We start from the raw sequence: 17647 nt of genomic DNA, 5'->3' as shown, positions 1-17647 counted from the left end.
TGATTTATTGTTTTCACTGTGGCATTATTATTGAAATCGGGTTTTGGGTTTTGGGTTTTTGTCTCAGGACACGGGGAGATGACACGGTGTCGTTTTGCAAGAAGCATCGCTCTCCCAATAAGCGGGCCCCACAACGTTCCCCTCGCGCTGGCGGTCTGAACTTTGAATACCTTGGTTGCCTTCGGAAATAAATTCGTTTTTATTATTTTAAAACAAAATATATTTAATTAAAAATAAATAAAATAATTCCTACATAAAAAAAGATCCACATTTTTCAAATATTTAATACAGCCATTCTATTGAAAATACCTTTTATTAATTTTCTTAAATTTCTAATTCATTTCTACATTTGATTTCTGAAAAATATTAAGAAAATAAAAAAATGGTAAAAAAATAATTTTCTCGTATTTAATTTCATAAAAAATATAAAAAAATCAAATATATTTTAATTTTATCAAAATATTTATATATTTTAAAATTATTTAATCTTTATATAATAAAAAATAAGTAAAATAAATATATAAAATTTAAATTTATTTTTAATTTCCTTTCTTTTACATTTTTATTTTATTTTATTTCGCTTATATTTTTTTTTCAAAATTTTCGAAAACCAAACAGCCTTCAAAATAGAAAATTTTGTCTCCAATTAAGATGCAGCCAATGGTTTTCTGCCACATCACCAATTGCCCTGATTTTTTCCTAGGCCGCAGACTGCCGAATACGTCCCAAGAAAGCGCGGGAAACTTTGCATCCGTTTCCGTTTCCGCGCCATAGTTACCCTAGCAATAAACTCCTCAAAATCGGAAAAAAAATTTACGCTTCGAAACCCTAATTTTGATCTCAAGAGATGGACATGGAAGGCTTGTCCGTGATCTGCGCTGGTCTGGGATCTATCGATGAGGACGATGGTGGGAATCGGATCGGCTACGCGAAGACCGACTATTGTTTGGGTATGAATTTCTGTTTGGTCGGTGAGAAATTGTCGGAAGAGAGAAGAAAGTTAAGAAAAATGAAGTTTGAACATCGAGATTTTATGTCATTTTTGTTTTTTTTTCTTTTTCTTTTTCATAGTCTTCGGAAATTGAAATGTACCCGATGTTTGGTTTCTGAGAAAATAGGGGAAGTACGAAAATTATGACATTTTTATGTTTTTTTGGTTACTTGACAATATACGATCGCCTCGATTAAGCTAAATGGCTGTATCTCAGAACTGCGAATTCTTTTTTGTATTTCTGACACTTTTCAGCAATTTTATTGAAAGATACTCCGAATTTCTTTAGTTTCTAACTACATTGGCAACCAAATAAGCGGGATTATTTTATCTCATTACATGTTCTTTTTATTTATTTTTTCCAATTCATTGGCAGATAATTTAAAGGATTTGTTGAGATTTCTGAGGCGTGATGATCCGCAGTCAAGATCAGTGTTCAAACAAGTATGCAAATGGAACACAGTTTCCAAAGATTTGATACCAATAATTGAACATTGTCAAGATGATCGCAACTTGGTGTTAAATGCCGGTAAAGGGCTCTTTATACTTCATTACATGTTTTTTTTTTTTTCAATCAGATTATACTTCATTACATGTTAATTCACGAAGTGCCTATAATGGGTTTTATTTGTTGATTGTTCTTTTTATATTGCAGTGAAGGTTTTGGTGTTTCTTACAATGCCTATTGAGGCTTCATCCAATGATATTTCACAACAGATAGAATATTTATGGGGGTTGAAGTCTTCAATTACACGCAGCAACACTATTGCGGTGGTTATGTCACTTCTTGAGAGCCCATTGGAAAATTTGGAATGGTAAGCAAGACTTTTTATGTAGTTTCCTTCCCCCATTCATGGGTTCTTGTGTATTAATCTCTAATTTAGTCAGTTCCATATTTACATCATAATATCCTTTAATTACCGAGAAGCTTTTTGCAATTGCCTTATGAGGTAAAAGCCTCAGTTTATCTCTCTTGTTGGCAGTGTCCATTCTCTTGAGTTGGAGAAATGAAACACTATACCTCTCAGGAAACACAGAACACTACCTTGGGTATACCTTGACCATGCTTGCAGAAATGTATTATTGAAGCAGCAAAAGATAGTTAGATATTATCAAAGTACACATGCAAATCAAGAATGACCTTAGCAATCGGAAACATTGGATAAAACTACCCACTAATAGCATAAGATCCTTTATAATTGGGAAGAGTTCTCAGGCGTTTTCCTCATTCAATTCATTATTGTTACTAAGATGACTACGTTTGAGGTCTGATTGGTTCCATGCCTTGGATGAAAACTTTTAATCTACGAAAGTGACTGGCAATCATAAAGCATTAAATTGGTTATTTGGAAAATTAACATATACCAACCATTCTTGATCGCATGCTTATGTAATCAGTAGGATGTAACTGCAAGTGTTCATTGAATAACAAAATGGCTGGTAGATTCTGTGATTAGATCAGATTTGTTTTCCATTTCTTTATTCACTGCTTACGTGCTTTAATATGAACGGGCTAATTGTTTATGCAGTTGGATTTGGCAAGCTTTTTCTTATTGTTATGGGCTTAAGTTTCTGTGAATTTTTTTTCATTTTAGGTACTCTGTTATCATTGTTTTATTTATGTGCTTTTGGTTTTTGACTAATCCTATGCCACACAGTGAAGCATTCACAGAGGATGACTGGAAATTGGTCCAGCTCGTGCTTACCTTGTTTCGGAACATTTTAGCTATACAAGACATCTCATTGCAGCAGAAGGCTGGGGAATCTGCCAGTCAATTTTTATCCCTGAGAGACAGATTTTTGGAACTATTGTTCAATGAGAATGTGATGGACTTGATCTTGGTTATTACCCAGAATGTTGGTGGTTCTTCCAAATATTTCCGTCAAGATAACCTGCTTTTATTAGAAATTTTCCATTACATATTTATGGGTCAAGAGCCAGAGTTGCTTGCTAAAGCACATCTAAATTGTTCCAAGGTTGGTTTCTCTTTATCTCTTTCAGCATCTTTTCTGGTGACAGTAAAAGTTTGCATTACATTGGGAAAAAAAATTTGAGCAAAAATTGAGAGAAAATACGGTGACAAAGTTAAATTTATTAGTTAATAAACTTTGATAGGGTCATACCAAGTTGCATTGACTAGGCTCTAGGTATAATTCTGGAATATCAATTGAATGATAGATCAGCAGCTAATTTGATGTATAATAATTTTTTTTTTCTTTTCAAGTCCATAAACTGTTGAGTCTCATCACACCTGCATCTACTTTCTCAGTTTAGAAGCCATTGATCTTATGGTTTATAGCTTGGTACTAATTATAGCTTAGTTGTTGGGTCTGATGTTTAGTTCTCATTGATTATTGATGTCGTCTTTCTCAAGTTATTTGATTGGTGTAAAAGAACCATGTTAAATCAAAGGTGTGTTGTAATATCTTATATTCATAATTTTTGATTTTCAGGTGGATGGGGACACCAAAACTTCACTTAATAGTCTCAAGTCCATAATAGAAGAGGAGGAAGAAAAAAGAAAACTTTTGAGGATACGGAAGTTAAATCGTTCTTCACAATTTTGTGGAGCCTTTACACGGGTTACCATGGTATTAGGCTAATTATTCCTGATGCTTCTGATGCTTTTTATCCTGAATTCTAGTAACATAGGTGTTTTCTTCCAACAGGATGGTTCAAAAACGTTTTTCAAGGGAAATCCAACTTTTACTTCTCATGATAAGTTTCTTAAACCTCAAGTTCCACGGGGTCCATTAAAAAAGATTGTGTGGGATCATGGAAGTTTACCTTCAGCGAAGGATAACATTCTGGAGTTGGTCCATGATTTTGTGAACCAGTTTTTGTCAGGAGGCTATAATGGTATATCTTTTGTAATGAAATGGTCATTGTTTTTTACTTTGTTCTTGCTTCTCTTGGTTTTACATTATTGTGCTGATGCATAGTCTGCATGTAAATGTGTTGTGTATCAGTTCTGATGCAGTCTATTTGTGAGGACATTGAAAAAGAACATCATGCAATTCAGAACAGCGATGTGGTTGTTTTCTTTCAGGTTTCTCAGTTCGTTACATCTTTCCAATATCACAAGTTCTTGATCTCTAAGGTGAGAAATACGTACTATGTATTCATATCATCAGGTTTCTTGTGCTTGGGCATGTGCTATTTTCTCTAATTGGATAATTGGGTAACTGCATTTTTTTTATTTGTGCTTATGTTTTTTCTCAAAATTTGCCACTTTTGATGGCTAATGTTTGTATACTGTAGTACTCAATGATATGGAGCAAACTTGTCTAAAATTAGTTTTATGTTTTAACTTCTCTATTTTTGGACAACCGAAGCTTATCATCTATATAGCTTGAGGAGTTGCAATCTTGTTATAAAGTAAAAAGGATCTGGACCCTTGATGAATGTGAAGGTAAAGCAACTTAACCTGAAGGGGTATGATCAAAGTATATTATATGTCGTTATATCTAAAAGATGAAGGATCATGATTGGCTGAACCTTTCTGTAATGACGATCAGTGTGCTATTGAACATTGAGGAAGTTTAGCTCTTGTTTCAATTTCTCACGCAGGAAAATTTTCTGCCTACTGAAATTTTGTAATTTTGTTGATATTGCATTTTTTGTGATTAAATGTGGAGATATTGTAGATTTTGCACATGGAAAGGTTGAAAATATTCAGTTTTTTTTTTGAGGGAAAAATTGAAGTTTGTTTCAAAATGATGTTAAAAGATATTGTCAAACTTTAAACCCTTGTGTAGTTTTTTGTATGCACAGTTCCATTTTGAACATTTTGTCTCAATTAAGTTGTTTTTAATCAATACAGTTTCCATTGATATCCATTTCTATGTTTTCTAATTTTTTTTTCTCAAAATGCTCTTTGAAGATATTATCAAACTTTAAACCAAGATATTGTCAAACTTTAAACCCTTGATTCCCTACTAGAGGCTTTTGTATATGCAATTCCATTTTGAGTGTTTTAATTAGCTTCAATATTTCATCTCAATTAAATGTTTTTTGATCCATACAGTTTCCTTTGATGTGGATTTCTATATTTTTTTCAGCCAAATAGGGGAATGGATACATCTGAGACATTTGCCAATGAGTATACTGATAGTACATTTTTCAAAGGCGATATATGTGGACCAATTGCAGCAACAATGAATGAGGCCATGTTTCTGCTTGTAGTTTTGAAGTGGCGTAATGCATTTGATGGCTTGAAGGAGACAAATGACTACAAGTTTCTGTCTGCAGCAGGGTCCCTTATGAAAAATATGGTAACTTTTACTTCCTGTTTGAACTTAATGTTTTGGCATGCTAGCTTTGATTATGTTAAAAAATTAGTGCAGTTTAAAATTATTACAAAAGTAGCTTAAGAGAATACTTTGCCTATTTGATTAGATTTTTTTTTTTTTTTTTGGTTTTCATTCTCAAGGAAGGCAGAAACCAAGTTTGAAAAACCTGTTTGCATGTTGTTTTTCTATTTTCAGTTTTTGGAAAGTTGACTTTAGAAAAGGGGAAAAAACTGAAAACATCAATTTGGGGTTTTTAAAATTTTGTTAATAAAAGTGATAACACTTTTTAAAATATTGAAAACACAAAAATAAACAAAATCACATAAAAGACCTTGTGAGACCCATAATATTAAACAAATATGAATATTATAAATATAAAAGGAATATAAATATGAACAAAATAGTAGGGGTATAAGTAAAACCGAAAAAACTGAAAAGATGATCAAAATCAACTAAAATTGATCATATTGGTTCGGTTTTCAATAACCATAAGGTTAGTTTGGTTTGAGAATTTTCAAAACCAATTTTGTTGGTTTGGTTTTCAGTTTCCTTGCCTCCAAACCAATAAAAATCAAACCAAACCAAAAGATTTGTATGTAATTGTTCATTTTTTGATGAGTTTTTTTATATTAGACTCTATTAAAGTAATTCACTATTCTTAGACTATGGTTAAATTAATTTTTAAATGTATTCATTATATTTTGAACTAAAAAATTTGAACATATTTTGAATTTCAAATCCAAGTGGGTTTTAGTTAGTTTTAAAAAAAAGTTAGAACTATGACCTTAATCAAACTTGGTTTGATTCAGTTTTTACATCACTAAAAGGTCAGTTTGGTTTTGATTCAAGCATAAACCGACTATGTCGGTTCAACTGCTTTTTTCTCCAAAAACCGATTGAACCACACTTTTTCACACCCCTACAAAATGGTACATGATAAGCTCATATATATTTGAAATTAAATATTATCTTTTTTAATAAAAGTAATTTGTTTTATTTATTACACTATAGATGATTATAAGCGGATATATTTTATATTGTTAACTAATTCATTTTACTTGATTAATTGTAAGCATATTAGAACATTTTATTACACTGTTTAAAAATAAAAATATAGCAAAGAAAATGAAAAAGAATAATCAACAAATGCAGAATAATAATAATGTCACATATAATAAGATATTCTATGCATAAAATATAACACATTATGTATTACTACTCATAATAACACATAATAACAGTGCATATATCATAAACTATTTAATAACATTATCCTTAAAAAATAATATATTTTAGAACATATAAGTATATATATTATATGATATTTTAATTATATTTACTTTCAACCTTTTGCACATGAGCAACAACTCAAAATAAACAATGTTTTGTAGATTTCATCTTTGAAAACTAGCTTTTACTTTTCTTAATGAAATGCATTTTCAAGAAAAAAAAATAAGTACAACTGTTTCCTGACAATGAAAATATTTTCCAAACCAAGAGCATCCTTAAATTTTCATCTTCACTTGCATGATTTGCTGGGGGCAGAGATGCTTATTTTATGTAATTCCCGTTTCTTCTTCTTTAAGATCACAAACAGGAAAGAAGATGACATATCTTTTTACAACTGGGGTTGGGGTCACCTTCCATAAAACATTTTATCTTTGTTGGTCTTTTGGACAACAAAGTTCCTGAGTAAAAAAGATACTGATTTTGAGCATGTGTTTAATTTTTGTACTATCTGTAGGTATAGATACTTTGTTTATTAATGCAGAAACCCTGTTTGGTGATTTATTTGGAAAAACACTATTTTGTTTTTTGGCATCAATTTTTTTGATGAGACATTGAGAATTGAAATAAAGTCCTGGAATTTTATACTGTTGTTCAAATAAATAAATTCAAAAGCAGTTGGAATATAAAATTTCAAGCCTTCTTTTAAAAAGACTACTAGAGAGAACATGTGGGATGTCATTATTGTGATTTTTTTATTTCGTTTGGTCTTCTCTTAATGAAATTGTGAAAAATTAGTTGTTTGAAAAGTGAAGAATTTCTGAATTCCTTTTTTGATTTTTTTAGGTACACACCATACACATATATATACATAAATGACTGAATAAGAAAATATCAATCTAGCTTGATTCTCTCCTAAAATTAGGAAACTGAATCATCCTAAATGATCTCTCCTTTTTTATTTCTAAAATACTTTCTTAAATTAAAACCTTAACTTTGAATGCCAAATTTCAACACTCCCCCTCAAGCTGGAGAATATATATCATATAATCCCAGCTTGCAAGTTAAGTCTTCGAAGTTAGGCCTAGGTAAAGCTTTGGTGAGGATGTCTGCGGTTTGGTGCTTGGTAGGAACATAGTTCAATTTAACCGTCTCACTAGTCACCTTCTCTGTGATGAAGTGTCTATCAATCTCAACGTGCTTGGTCCTGTCATGATGCACGGAGTTCTTTGCTATGCTTATAGCTGCCTGATTATCACACATCATCAGAATTGGAGATGAACTCGTTTGTCCCAGTTCACTAAGAACCCTTTTTATCCAAATCCCTTCACAGATTCTCTGTGCAAGAGCTCTGTACTTAGCTTCTGCACTACTTCTGGCTACAACTGATTGCTTCTTACTCCTCCAGGTAACAAGATTTCCCCAGACAAAAGAACAATATCCAGAAGTGGACCGCCTGTCAATGATGTTTCCTGCCCAATCCGCATCTGAGTATACTTCAGTGTCACGGTTCTCTGTCTTTCTGAAGAATAGACCTTTCCTTGGTGTCATTTTTAAATATCTAAGAATCCTGTAGACTGCTTCCATATGTTCCTCAGTGGGGCTGTGCATGAATTGACTTACAGCACTCACTGCAAAGCCAATATCTGGCCGAGTGTGTGAGAGATAAATCAAGCGCCCGACGAGCCGCTGATATCTCCCCCTGTCTACCGGTGTACTTTCTTTCTCGATACCAAGTTTCTTCTGACTATCCATAGGAGTATCAATTGGTTTGCATCCAAGCATACCGGTCTCCTTAAGAAGATCGAGTATGTATTTTCTCTGAGAGACTACAATTCCCTTCCTTGATCTAGCCACTTCCATACCAAGGAAATATTTCAAATTTCCAAGGTCTTTAACTTCAAACTCTTCTGACAAATACTTCTTCAAATTCTGTAATTCCTCCATATCATTCCCAGATAGAATAATATCATCAACATAGACTATCAATATGGCCATTTTCCCGGCATGAGACTTCTTGACAAATAGAGTATGATCAGCCTGACCTTGTTTGTAGCCCAGCTTCAGGACTGCTTTTGTGAATCTATCAAACCAGGCTCAGGGAGATTGTTTAAGGTCGTACAAGGATTTTTGGAGTTTGCAAACCTGATTCTTTGCCATACTTCCTTCGAAACCAGGTGGTATTTCCATGTAGACTTCCTCTTCTAGGTCACCATTTAGAAACGCATTTTTTATGTCCAGTTGTTGCAAGCACCAATCTTGATTGACAGCCAATGAGAGAAGGATCCTGATAGTGTTCAGTTTTGCAACAGGAGCAAAAGTCTCCTGATAGTCTATCCCATAGGATTGTGTAAACCCTCTAGCTACCAAACGAGCCTTGAATCTCTCGACTGATCCATCTGCTTTGTATTTTATGGTGAAAATCCACTTGCACCCACTGGCCTCTTCCCAACCGGCAAATCTGTGATAGTCCACATCCCATTCTTCTCAAGTGCATCAATCTCATCTTGTACTGCCTTCTTTCATTCTTAAATTTTTAATGCCTCTTGTATTGTGTTGGGAACCTGAGTATCATCAAGAGAAGTAGCAAATGCTCTATAAGATGGTGATAGCCCTTCATATGTAACATAATTCCCAATTGGATGATCTGTACATCTCCTAACACCCTTCCTCAATGCAATCGGCAGAGTAGAATCATCAACGCTGGGAATTAACACCTCTCCAGCCCTATCCTCACCTATGTTCTCTTCAGGAAGACTTGAATTGGAGTCAATATATTGGCCACATGTTGACTGTGATCCGTGCTCTAATTCCTGTCTTTTCCTCCTCCTGATGTAAACTTGTAAGTTCTCATTAGCAAGTTGTGGGGCTATAGGTTGAATAGGCATGGGAGACTGGATGGTCATAGGAGAAGGAACATTTGTGTGCTGGGCTGGCTGGGACTGATGACGGCATGGGTGTGGACAACTCAGTGGGCGTGAATTGGGAAGGATTTGGTGACTCTGAGTGAAAAGAAGGTACACCCTCAAGAAGAGACTCTCAAACTTGATGTTCATTCATGCTCTCCCCCTGAACATGAGATTTGGGATAGAAGAAGACATGTTCAAAGAAAGAGACGTCCATGGTGGTGTAAAATCTTTTGTTGGTTGGAGAATAGCATTTGTACCCTTTTTGGGTTGGAGAATACCCTAGGAAAATGCACTTATTGGCTCGAGGAGCAAATTTGCTACGATTTTGAGGATACACATGAACGAATGCCGTGCAACCAAATACTTTGAGTGGTAAATCAGAAGAGGCTGCACGGGTGTGAGGAAATTGTTTTAAGAAAAGTTGACGTGGGGATTGAAAGGTAAGCACTCTGGATGGCATACAGTTAATCAAATAAGTAGCTGTGAGAATAGCTTCCCCCAGAAATAGTTTGGAACATTAGAGGAAAACATAAGGCACCGGGCAACCTCCAAGAGATGTCTATTCTTGCGTTCAGCCACCCCATTTTGTTGTGGGGTGTCAACGCAAGAACTTATGTGGATAATGCCGTGATTTTGAAGATAAGTACTGAGACTACTAGTAAAGTATTCCTTTGCATTATCTGACTTGAGGACTTGAATTTTGGAATTGAATTGATTTTGAACCATAAGATTGAAGGTTTGAAAAATGTGCCCGACCTCTGACTTTTCTTTCATAAGAAAAACCCATGTTACCCATGTATGATCATCAACGAATGTCACAAACCATCGAGTGCCAGAAATATTTTTGGCCACACATCACTATGTACTAGAGAGAAAACAGTCGAAGGTTTGTATGGGATTTGAGGATATACTGTTCGAGTATGCTTTGCAAACTGACAAATTTCACAGTGATAAGATGCTGGATTTTTATTGATAAATAATTTGGGAAACAATTTTGCAAGGTAAACAAAGCTAGGATGACCAAGGCGATAGTGTAACATTATAATCTCACTATCTTTATTGACCTTAGAATTTGACACAGAATTGAAAGACTCTAACATACTCTGAGACTGTACGCAACTTGCTTGAGAGACTTGGTTTGAGAATTGGCCACATGAGAGGAGGTAGAGCTCGGAACACAGTTCAGCACTGCCAATCATCTTCCCCGATTTCAAGTCCTGAAAAACACACGAGTTTGGATAAAATTTAGTAACACATTGGAGATCACGGACCAATTTGCTAATGGACAAAAGATTACAATCCAAGTTTGGAACATGGAGGACAGAGTCAAGATATAAGTCTTTAGTAAGTTTTATAGAACCTGTCCCGACAATTTTTGACTTTGAACCATCAGCAATATGGACGGATGAATGACCATTACTTGGCTTGTAATTTTGAAGAATGGCAGCATCTCCTGTCATGTGATCAGAAGCACCTGTGTCCACTATCCACGGCTTCATTCTTCCTCGATTAGCAGTGAAGGCTACACCGATAGTACTGCCACTGCCAACTTGGCTTAATAGTTTCTGTAGCATCTCCATCTGCTCTTTGTTGAATGGACTCGGCTCGGGAACAGATGTGCTCTCAGAGTTGGCAGCCACGTGTGCTCTGCCATCTTTGTCAGACCGTGACTTTGGTTTCCAATCAGCTGGTTTGCCATGAAGCTTCCAGCAAGTCTCCTTATAATGGCCTGGTTTCTTACAATAATCACACCAAGGCCTATCCCGTTTCTGACGATCTCCACCACTACTATTAAATGACCGAGCAGCAAGGGCAGAGGCATCCAATGTTGGGGCAGGTTGCTCTTTGGATCCCATCATCACTTTCTTTCTACTTTCTTCACGCCTAACCTCTGAAAAAGCCTCCCTGAGACTTGGCAGGGGTTTAATGCCCATGATTCGGCCTCTAACATCATCCAATTCCCTGTTTAGTCCTAGGAAAAACTTGAACAGTCTCTTTTGTTCCACAATTTTCCTGTATGTTGCTGCATCATCAGAACATTTCCATGAGTGAGTCTCGAATAAGTCAAGGTGCTGCCATACCTTGTGAGTGTGTTGTAATACTGAGTAACTGTTTGCTCTCCTTGGCGGAAGTCATGTAGGGCTGATTCAACCTGAAAAAGTTCTGAAGTATTTTCAGAACTTGAGTAAGTTTCTTTGGCTGCATCCCATATGTCCTTTGCAGTCCTAAACAGCAAGAAATTTTCACCTATGTCATTGTTCATGGAATTGATAAGCCATGACATGATCATGCTGTTTTCAATCTTCCACTTCCTGAAACCCGGTTCTGTAGTTTCTGGCATGGCTGCTTCTCCAGTGAGGTACTCATCCTTTCCTTTATCGCAAATGAACAGCAACACAGATTGTGACCACTGTAAATAGTTATGGCCATTTAATTTGCGTCCTGTGATGAGAATAGGAGAGGAATCACTGCCACCAAGGTTTGGAATTTCAGATCTGCCCCCTGATTCTGGTGACGTGACGCTGGATACTTGTGATGATGCCATTCCGTATTTTGTCATGGACCGGAAAGGTAGAAGAACACTTCCCAAGGCATGTGCAGGGATTGGAGTTGAGGAAAAATAGCTGGAGGACGTCGGAAAAACTGATCGGAGGGCCCGCGGAGGCAAAAGAACCCCAAAAGAGGCACGTGCAGGGCTCGGATGGCAGAAACAGGTACGTAGGATGGCTGGTCGGCGTCAGGCGAGCCTGGAGTAGGAAGCGCGTCGCCGGAAAGTGGCTCACGCGCCCTCACACGCCGGCGCGTGAGATACAGTTGCCGGCCGGAAAAACGTGTGTGGGCGACGCGTGGATGGTTTTCTGGCTCCAGTGCTTTGGGAAAAGTTGGAGATCTCCTCCAGGCGCTCCTTGCGGTGTGAAAAAAAACCGTCGCCGGAAAAGTCGCCGGCGGTGAATGTTTTCTGACGACGATTCGACCGACCGGAAAGCGTTTTCTCCCTTGACTCTGAGAACAGGGACTGATAACCGGAATGAGAGATGGCCAGAGAGAGAGATGATCGGATTGAGAGATGGCCAGAGAGATTTGGCCGGAATGAATGATGGCCTGAATAAGAGGTGGCCAGAAGTGATTAGGGTTTCAGAAAACTGGCTCTGATACCATGAAGAATTTCTGAATTCTTTTTTTGATTTTTTTAGGTACACACCATACACATATATATACATAAATGACTGAATAAGAAAATATCAATCTAGCTTGATTCTCTCCTAAAATTAGGAAACTGAATCATCCTAAATGATCTCTCCTTTTTTATTCCTAAAATACTTTCCTAAATTAAAACCCTAACTTTGAATGCCAAATTTCAACAAAAAGAAAAGAGAAGTATGCTTCAGGGCCTTGTGATAATGATTTTCGATCTATTGCACAAATATGCAGACACCTCAGTGGTAGAAGCAAAATGAAAGGAAGTTTTACCATTATTATCTCCTAATAAGCTAAACTATACTGTAGGATTAGTTTTTTATGTTGTGAAGATTCTGGAAAAGAAGACCTGTTGTCCATGGAAGAACAAGGGATGCCAGAAATGTCCCCAAAATCTATACACACCGATGTAGTTTTGTTTCTTGTGTTTGTCAGTGTCTATGTTGAAAGTAAATAGGATCCACAGGTTTGAGTTGAGTGTATCCAGGAGAATATTGAAGAAAAAAAAATCATAGGTCATTAATTATTCCATCACAAGAAAGGTATTGAATAATCCTTGTTTTGTCAAAATTTCTAATTAATAAGGTGGACTTATTTGTAACTGGCCAATTTTAGTTAGACATGTGTAGACAGATGTATTAACAGTTTTCAAGCAGATGAATAATGGATGGTGAAAGTGTCCTACACATCATAGAACATCAAGCAAGGTGCAGGAGTTCCCTTTACGTCTTGGGATCTATATTGTTAACACATGCATCTCAAATCTCATTATTTGTGTTTTCTTTTGGGAAGTTTTTAATGAGGGCAGAATAATAAATTTGCATATAGCTCTGAGATATCTGTCTAACCTTGCTGGTTTTTCCATTTTGCAGATTCGCATGTTAGATTTAGTGCTTAAACTATCACTGGAAGATTCTAAAGAGCCTCAAACAGCTCGAATCCTTCTTTACAAGTTATTTTATGACCAGACTGATCAAGGGATGACTCATTTTCTCTTGAATCTGATCAAATCCTTCGACTCTCATAAACAACCCAAAAGGTTTCCCCTTTGATTTCAACAACTTAGAAGTTCATTGTTGATGATGATGTTGTTATATTTATTATTACTACAACTAATTTGATGAGCAATTATTGTTATTATTTTTTTCGTTATCTTATAACACCATCATCTGGTCAATAGTGGAATATAATGTCATGACTGCATTGAAATTCTTGACCAAACAGAAAAATGGAAAATTGTACTATCTATTTTAAAGCATTATAATCAATATAGGCATCATGATGATGAATCAAGTCAACCTTGCCCTTTCATTTTTGTGGTGATGAATGCATTGAAAGAAAGTAATATTTCATGTAGGGATCTAGACCCGACTAATTTTATTATTCTGGTCAGTGATCTTGCAGATTTGGTCGAAATGATATATATAGTTGTACAGCTTATGGAGAATCTTCAGGCTCACGGAACATTAAGGGTACGTTATGTTTTCTTTTGTGGGCTAATCTTGAGTGGGGAATCTGTTAATTTGAGATTATTGTTTATAAATGGAAAAAATACGCCTATGAATTCTAGCTGACATCATGCATATGGAAGTTGAAAACACCATTAAATGTCTAAGACATCTTTGCTGATAAAAGTGGGCCGAGTACATAATGTCTGCCCTATTCTTTTTGTTTGTTAATACAAAGTGCTTACTGCTGTATAAATGTCTATATACATTCATGAACTCAAAGTTAACAATATTCAAGTAAAGTGATCATTGATTTCCTGTAGTAATTTTTGACTAAAGCATTAGGTTTATGTGCATATCATGAAGTCTAGTTGGTGATTTACTTGTTAAACATGATGTCAGGCAATACATATACCTTTACCTATTCTGTAGTGTCAGCGACTAAACATCTGTATGCGTTGGGCTTTTTGCTTCTAAATCTCTAATGGAGCCTGCTGCTATTCCTATATCCCCCTCCATACTTTGCAATTTTGCCTATCTAGACCTGGAACAGAATTTCCATCTCTGCTCACCCTTGTGGGGGAGTGTTGATAGGGGGTCTAACCTTTGACTCCTCTTCTGAGATCTTGCAGAGCCCCCTGAATCAGGTTTTAATGGCTTATGTTTGACTCTGGTAAGTCAGTGAAAATTTGGGGTTGCTCACCCATACAGGATAAAGAATATCGTCCTTTATGTTGAGCAGGACAGACTTGAAGAGTACTGAAGACCATTGCTTGAAGCAGTTTTGGTGCTTCTCTCTTCCTCTCTCTCTCTCTCTCTCTCTCTCTCTCTCTTTCTCTCACCTGAGGTTCCCTAGTTACCTGTTCAATCATGTGGACCCAAATAGGGGTGGAACCCACATGCCAAATAAATGATGCCCCATCCTCTTGGCCAGGTCACCTATCTATCTATCTATCTATCTATCTATCTATCTATCTATCTATCTATATATATATATATATATATATATATATGTATGTATGTATGAATGTATGTATGTATATATGTATGTATGTATACATTATTTATTTATCGTTTTGAGTTTTCACATTCATCTGTTCTAATTTTTATTTTATCTGTTGATTTTTATTCTTGCAAGGCAAATACACTTTGTTTCTTATCTTGCTTGAGTGCCTTTTTTGTTCTTCTGTATAATTTCAGCTTCTTTGGAAGTTTGTAATTTATGTCAAGTTTTGGTTTTAGTGTAGTTTCTCTTGAAAAGCTGGTCCCATGCTTGGAGAAAGGAGGGTTGTGGTAGGTGGATGCCCAATGCAAAAATAGAGTCACTTTATGAACAAGAAATCCTTAGTAATTTGAGTTTAAGGCTTTGTTGAGTTAATCTAAAATCAGTATAATGTATTATGCTATATCTCTAAGACGATGGATTGTCAAAGTAGGAAATGTTTATGATGATCCACATTTATTTCTTGTAAATTCTTTTGTGATTAGGTTTCTAGAAAGTCAAGAAAGGGGAGAAAGAAGAGAACATTGAGTGACAAGAATGAAAATGAAGGAGAACATGGAGATCATGGTGTCATTCAGAATGAAATTGGTGTCTCCAATTGTGGACAATCTGCAGATCTGAACATGTCGCAGAAAGAAAGCTTAGAAAATTCGATTTCTGATGGAAGACAAGAAGCCGTCATACAGATTGAGACTGAAATACCTGTGCTTGGGACAGGAAACCTTGGAGGCAGTCTGCCACATATGGATGTCCAAAAGGCAAAAAATACTACTGATGATCTTCATTATGGAACTGATGATTCTTCGGGTGATGAGCAGGCAGCTGTGGTTGATGAAGTTGATTTTAAGGTGTCTACCTTGGTTTCTGCTTTTGCAAATAACCATGTTATCCAAAATTTATGTTGGTTGCTTAAGTTTTATAAGAGCAATTCAACCACGACAAATCACTACATTATATGCATTTTGCGGAAGATCTGTGATGATTTGGAGCTCTCTCCAATGCTATACCAGGTTAGAACTCAAAAAACATCTTATTTAAGAATAGTTTGCAGCAATGAGGAAAATGCAATTTATATGTATATATATTTTTTTTGACTAAATTTTGCAGTTATCACTCCTCACCATATTCTACAATATCCTGTGTGAGCAGAAGTCATGTCCATGCAAGGATTATGAAAATATTGTTTGTTTCCTGACAAATTTGGTTAGAAAAATGCTAAGGAAAATGAAAAGTCAACCCCTTCTTTTTGTGGAAGTTCTCTTTTGGAAAACCCGTGGAGAATGCCATTACATCACTTCCCAATCTTTATTGCATGAACTTGGAAGTTTGAAGAAAGAAAGTGGAAAATGGGGAAATATTTCAAGGCATGGAGAAATTGGCTCAACAGAAGGCAAGGGATGGATGCACAGAAGTATAGCAGATGCTCTTGGGGAGGATGAAGCTGATGTTGTGATCTCTCATGAGCCTGTATATCAAAAGTAAGATGTGTTTATGGAGCTTTAGTATTCATGTTATTATTGGTTCTTGAGTTTTGCAGTTTATTTTTCCTTTATGAACTTTATAAACATTAACTAGGATGCTCTAGCAGAATGTTTAACATCTTCACTCATCCATAGATAGTCTGATCTTATTTAGAGATTGGTGTTTCTTTTCATAAAGAGGGAGAAAAGTATTTTATTTAAGTTTCGTCATATAATTGGAATGGTACAGAAATACTACTAATGCTTAGTAATCAAGGAAATAATTTACAAGTGCTACCATCCTTTTTTCTCTTGGGGACAGAAATGATGATAATTTTAGTGAGGTGGAGGAAGGCGTCACTCCTATTTCAAGTAGCAAAATCGATGGGAAGACAAATTCTGATAAGTATGATGTTCAACAGTAAAAGTCTTGAAAAACTACTTTTTTCTTACATCTCATGGTTTAGAAAGTCCTTGGTTGATGCTTTCACTGTTGCAGTGCGGGGCATTATGCGGAACATGAGTCTGAAAGAGTTTCTAAAAGAAAGAGAAGGCTTGTTCTCAGTGCTGAGGTGGAGAAAAACATTAAGGATCTCTATGAGAAGTAAGTGCACTTGCATCCTACTGTTTTACTACCAGTAAGTATTGGATGTAAATGTAGTTATCTGAATCATACTGAACTTAAGGTCTGACAATTAAGTGATTGCAAGTCTGTTTTGGTTTTTCTAATTATATAAGTTATGCTTGCATGGTTTTATAGAATCAATTCTTATTTTATTCAGCAGTTTCTGAAATAGTTTGCATGGCATCCATTTTGACAAATACTGCTGCTTTAGATTCAAAGATGATAGACATTGTAGCCGTCTCATTGCGGAAGCCCTTGATCCTGATTGTAAAGTTTCTCCAGTCCAAGTTTCCAATAAGCTTAAGCAGCTAGGTTTGAAAATTGCACCAAAGAAAAGGATGCTCCAAGTTGATGTACCTTTGTCTGATAGCACTTATCAACTAATGGAAGAAGCTAGAGCAGTTGGAGGAGAAAGTGCTCATCTTGTTTGCTCAAACAATTCAGAGGGAAGTTTAGTCAGGAAATCTTTGTGAGTATTTATCAGCATCAGTAC

At 35.8% G+C, this 17647-nt stretch overlaps 1 protein-coding gene across 4 annotated transcripts in view; it reads left to right on the top strand.

Annotated features, from left to right (window-relative positions):
* Positions 1-792: 792 nt before the first annotated feature.
* LOC117934058 (protein timeless homolog) overlaps positions 793-17647 on the top strand; it is a 36823-nt gene continuing 19968 nt past the window's right edge. Inside the window, exons 1-15 of one of the 4 annotated variants that reach the window (XM_034855656.1) lie at positions 793-950; positions 1368-1520; positions 1647-1806; positions 2650-2968; positions 3446-3583; positions 3662-3851; positions 3962-4092; positions 5054-5266; positions 13491-13657; positions 14012-14090; positions 15555-16079; positions 16177-16547; positions 16852-16935; positions 17029-17133; positions 17366-17623. In XM_034855656.1, coding sequence (XP_034711547.1) covers positions 848-950; positions 1368-1520; positions 1647-1806; positions 2650-2968; positions 3446-3583; positions 3662-3851; positions 3962-4092; positions 5054-5266; positions 13491-13657; positions 14012-14090; positions 15555-16079; positions 16177-16547; positions 16852-16935; positions 17029-17133; positions 17366-17623 — 2996 coding nt within the window. In that variant the 5' untranslated portion in view covers positions 793-847. The remainder of the gene's footprint in view (positions 951-1367; positions 1521-1646; positions 1807-2649; positions 2969-3445; positions 3584-3661; positions 3852-3961; positions 4093-5053; positions 5267-13490; positions 13658-14011; positions 14091-15554; positions 16080-16176; positions 16548-16851; positions 16936-17028; positions 17134-17365; positions 17624-17647) is intronic. The other 3 variants (XM_034855652.1, XM_034855653.1, XM_034855654.1) reach the window with 3 other exon arrangements.

Source organism: Vitis riparia, chromosome 16 (genome assembly GCF_004353265.1).
Source record: "Vitis riparia cultivar Riparia Gloire de Montpellier isolate 1030 chromosome 16, EGFV_Vit.rip_1.0, whole genome shotgun sequence".
NCBI lineage: Eukaryota > Viridiplantae > Streptophyta > Magnoliopsida > Vitales > Vitaceae > Vitis > Vitis riparia.
This window is presented reverse-complemented; position numbering and strand designations above follow the sequence as displayed.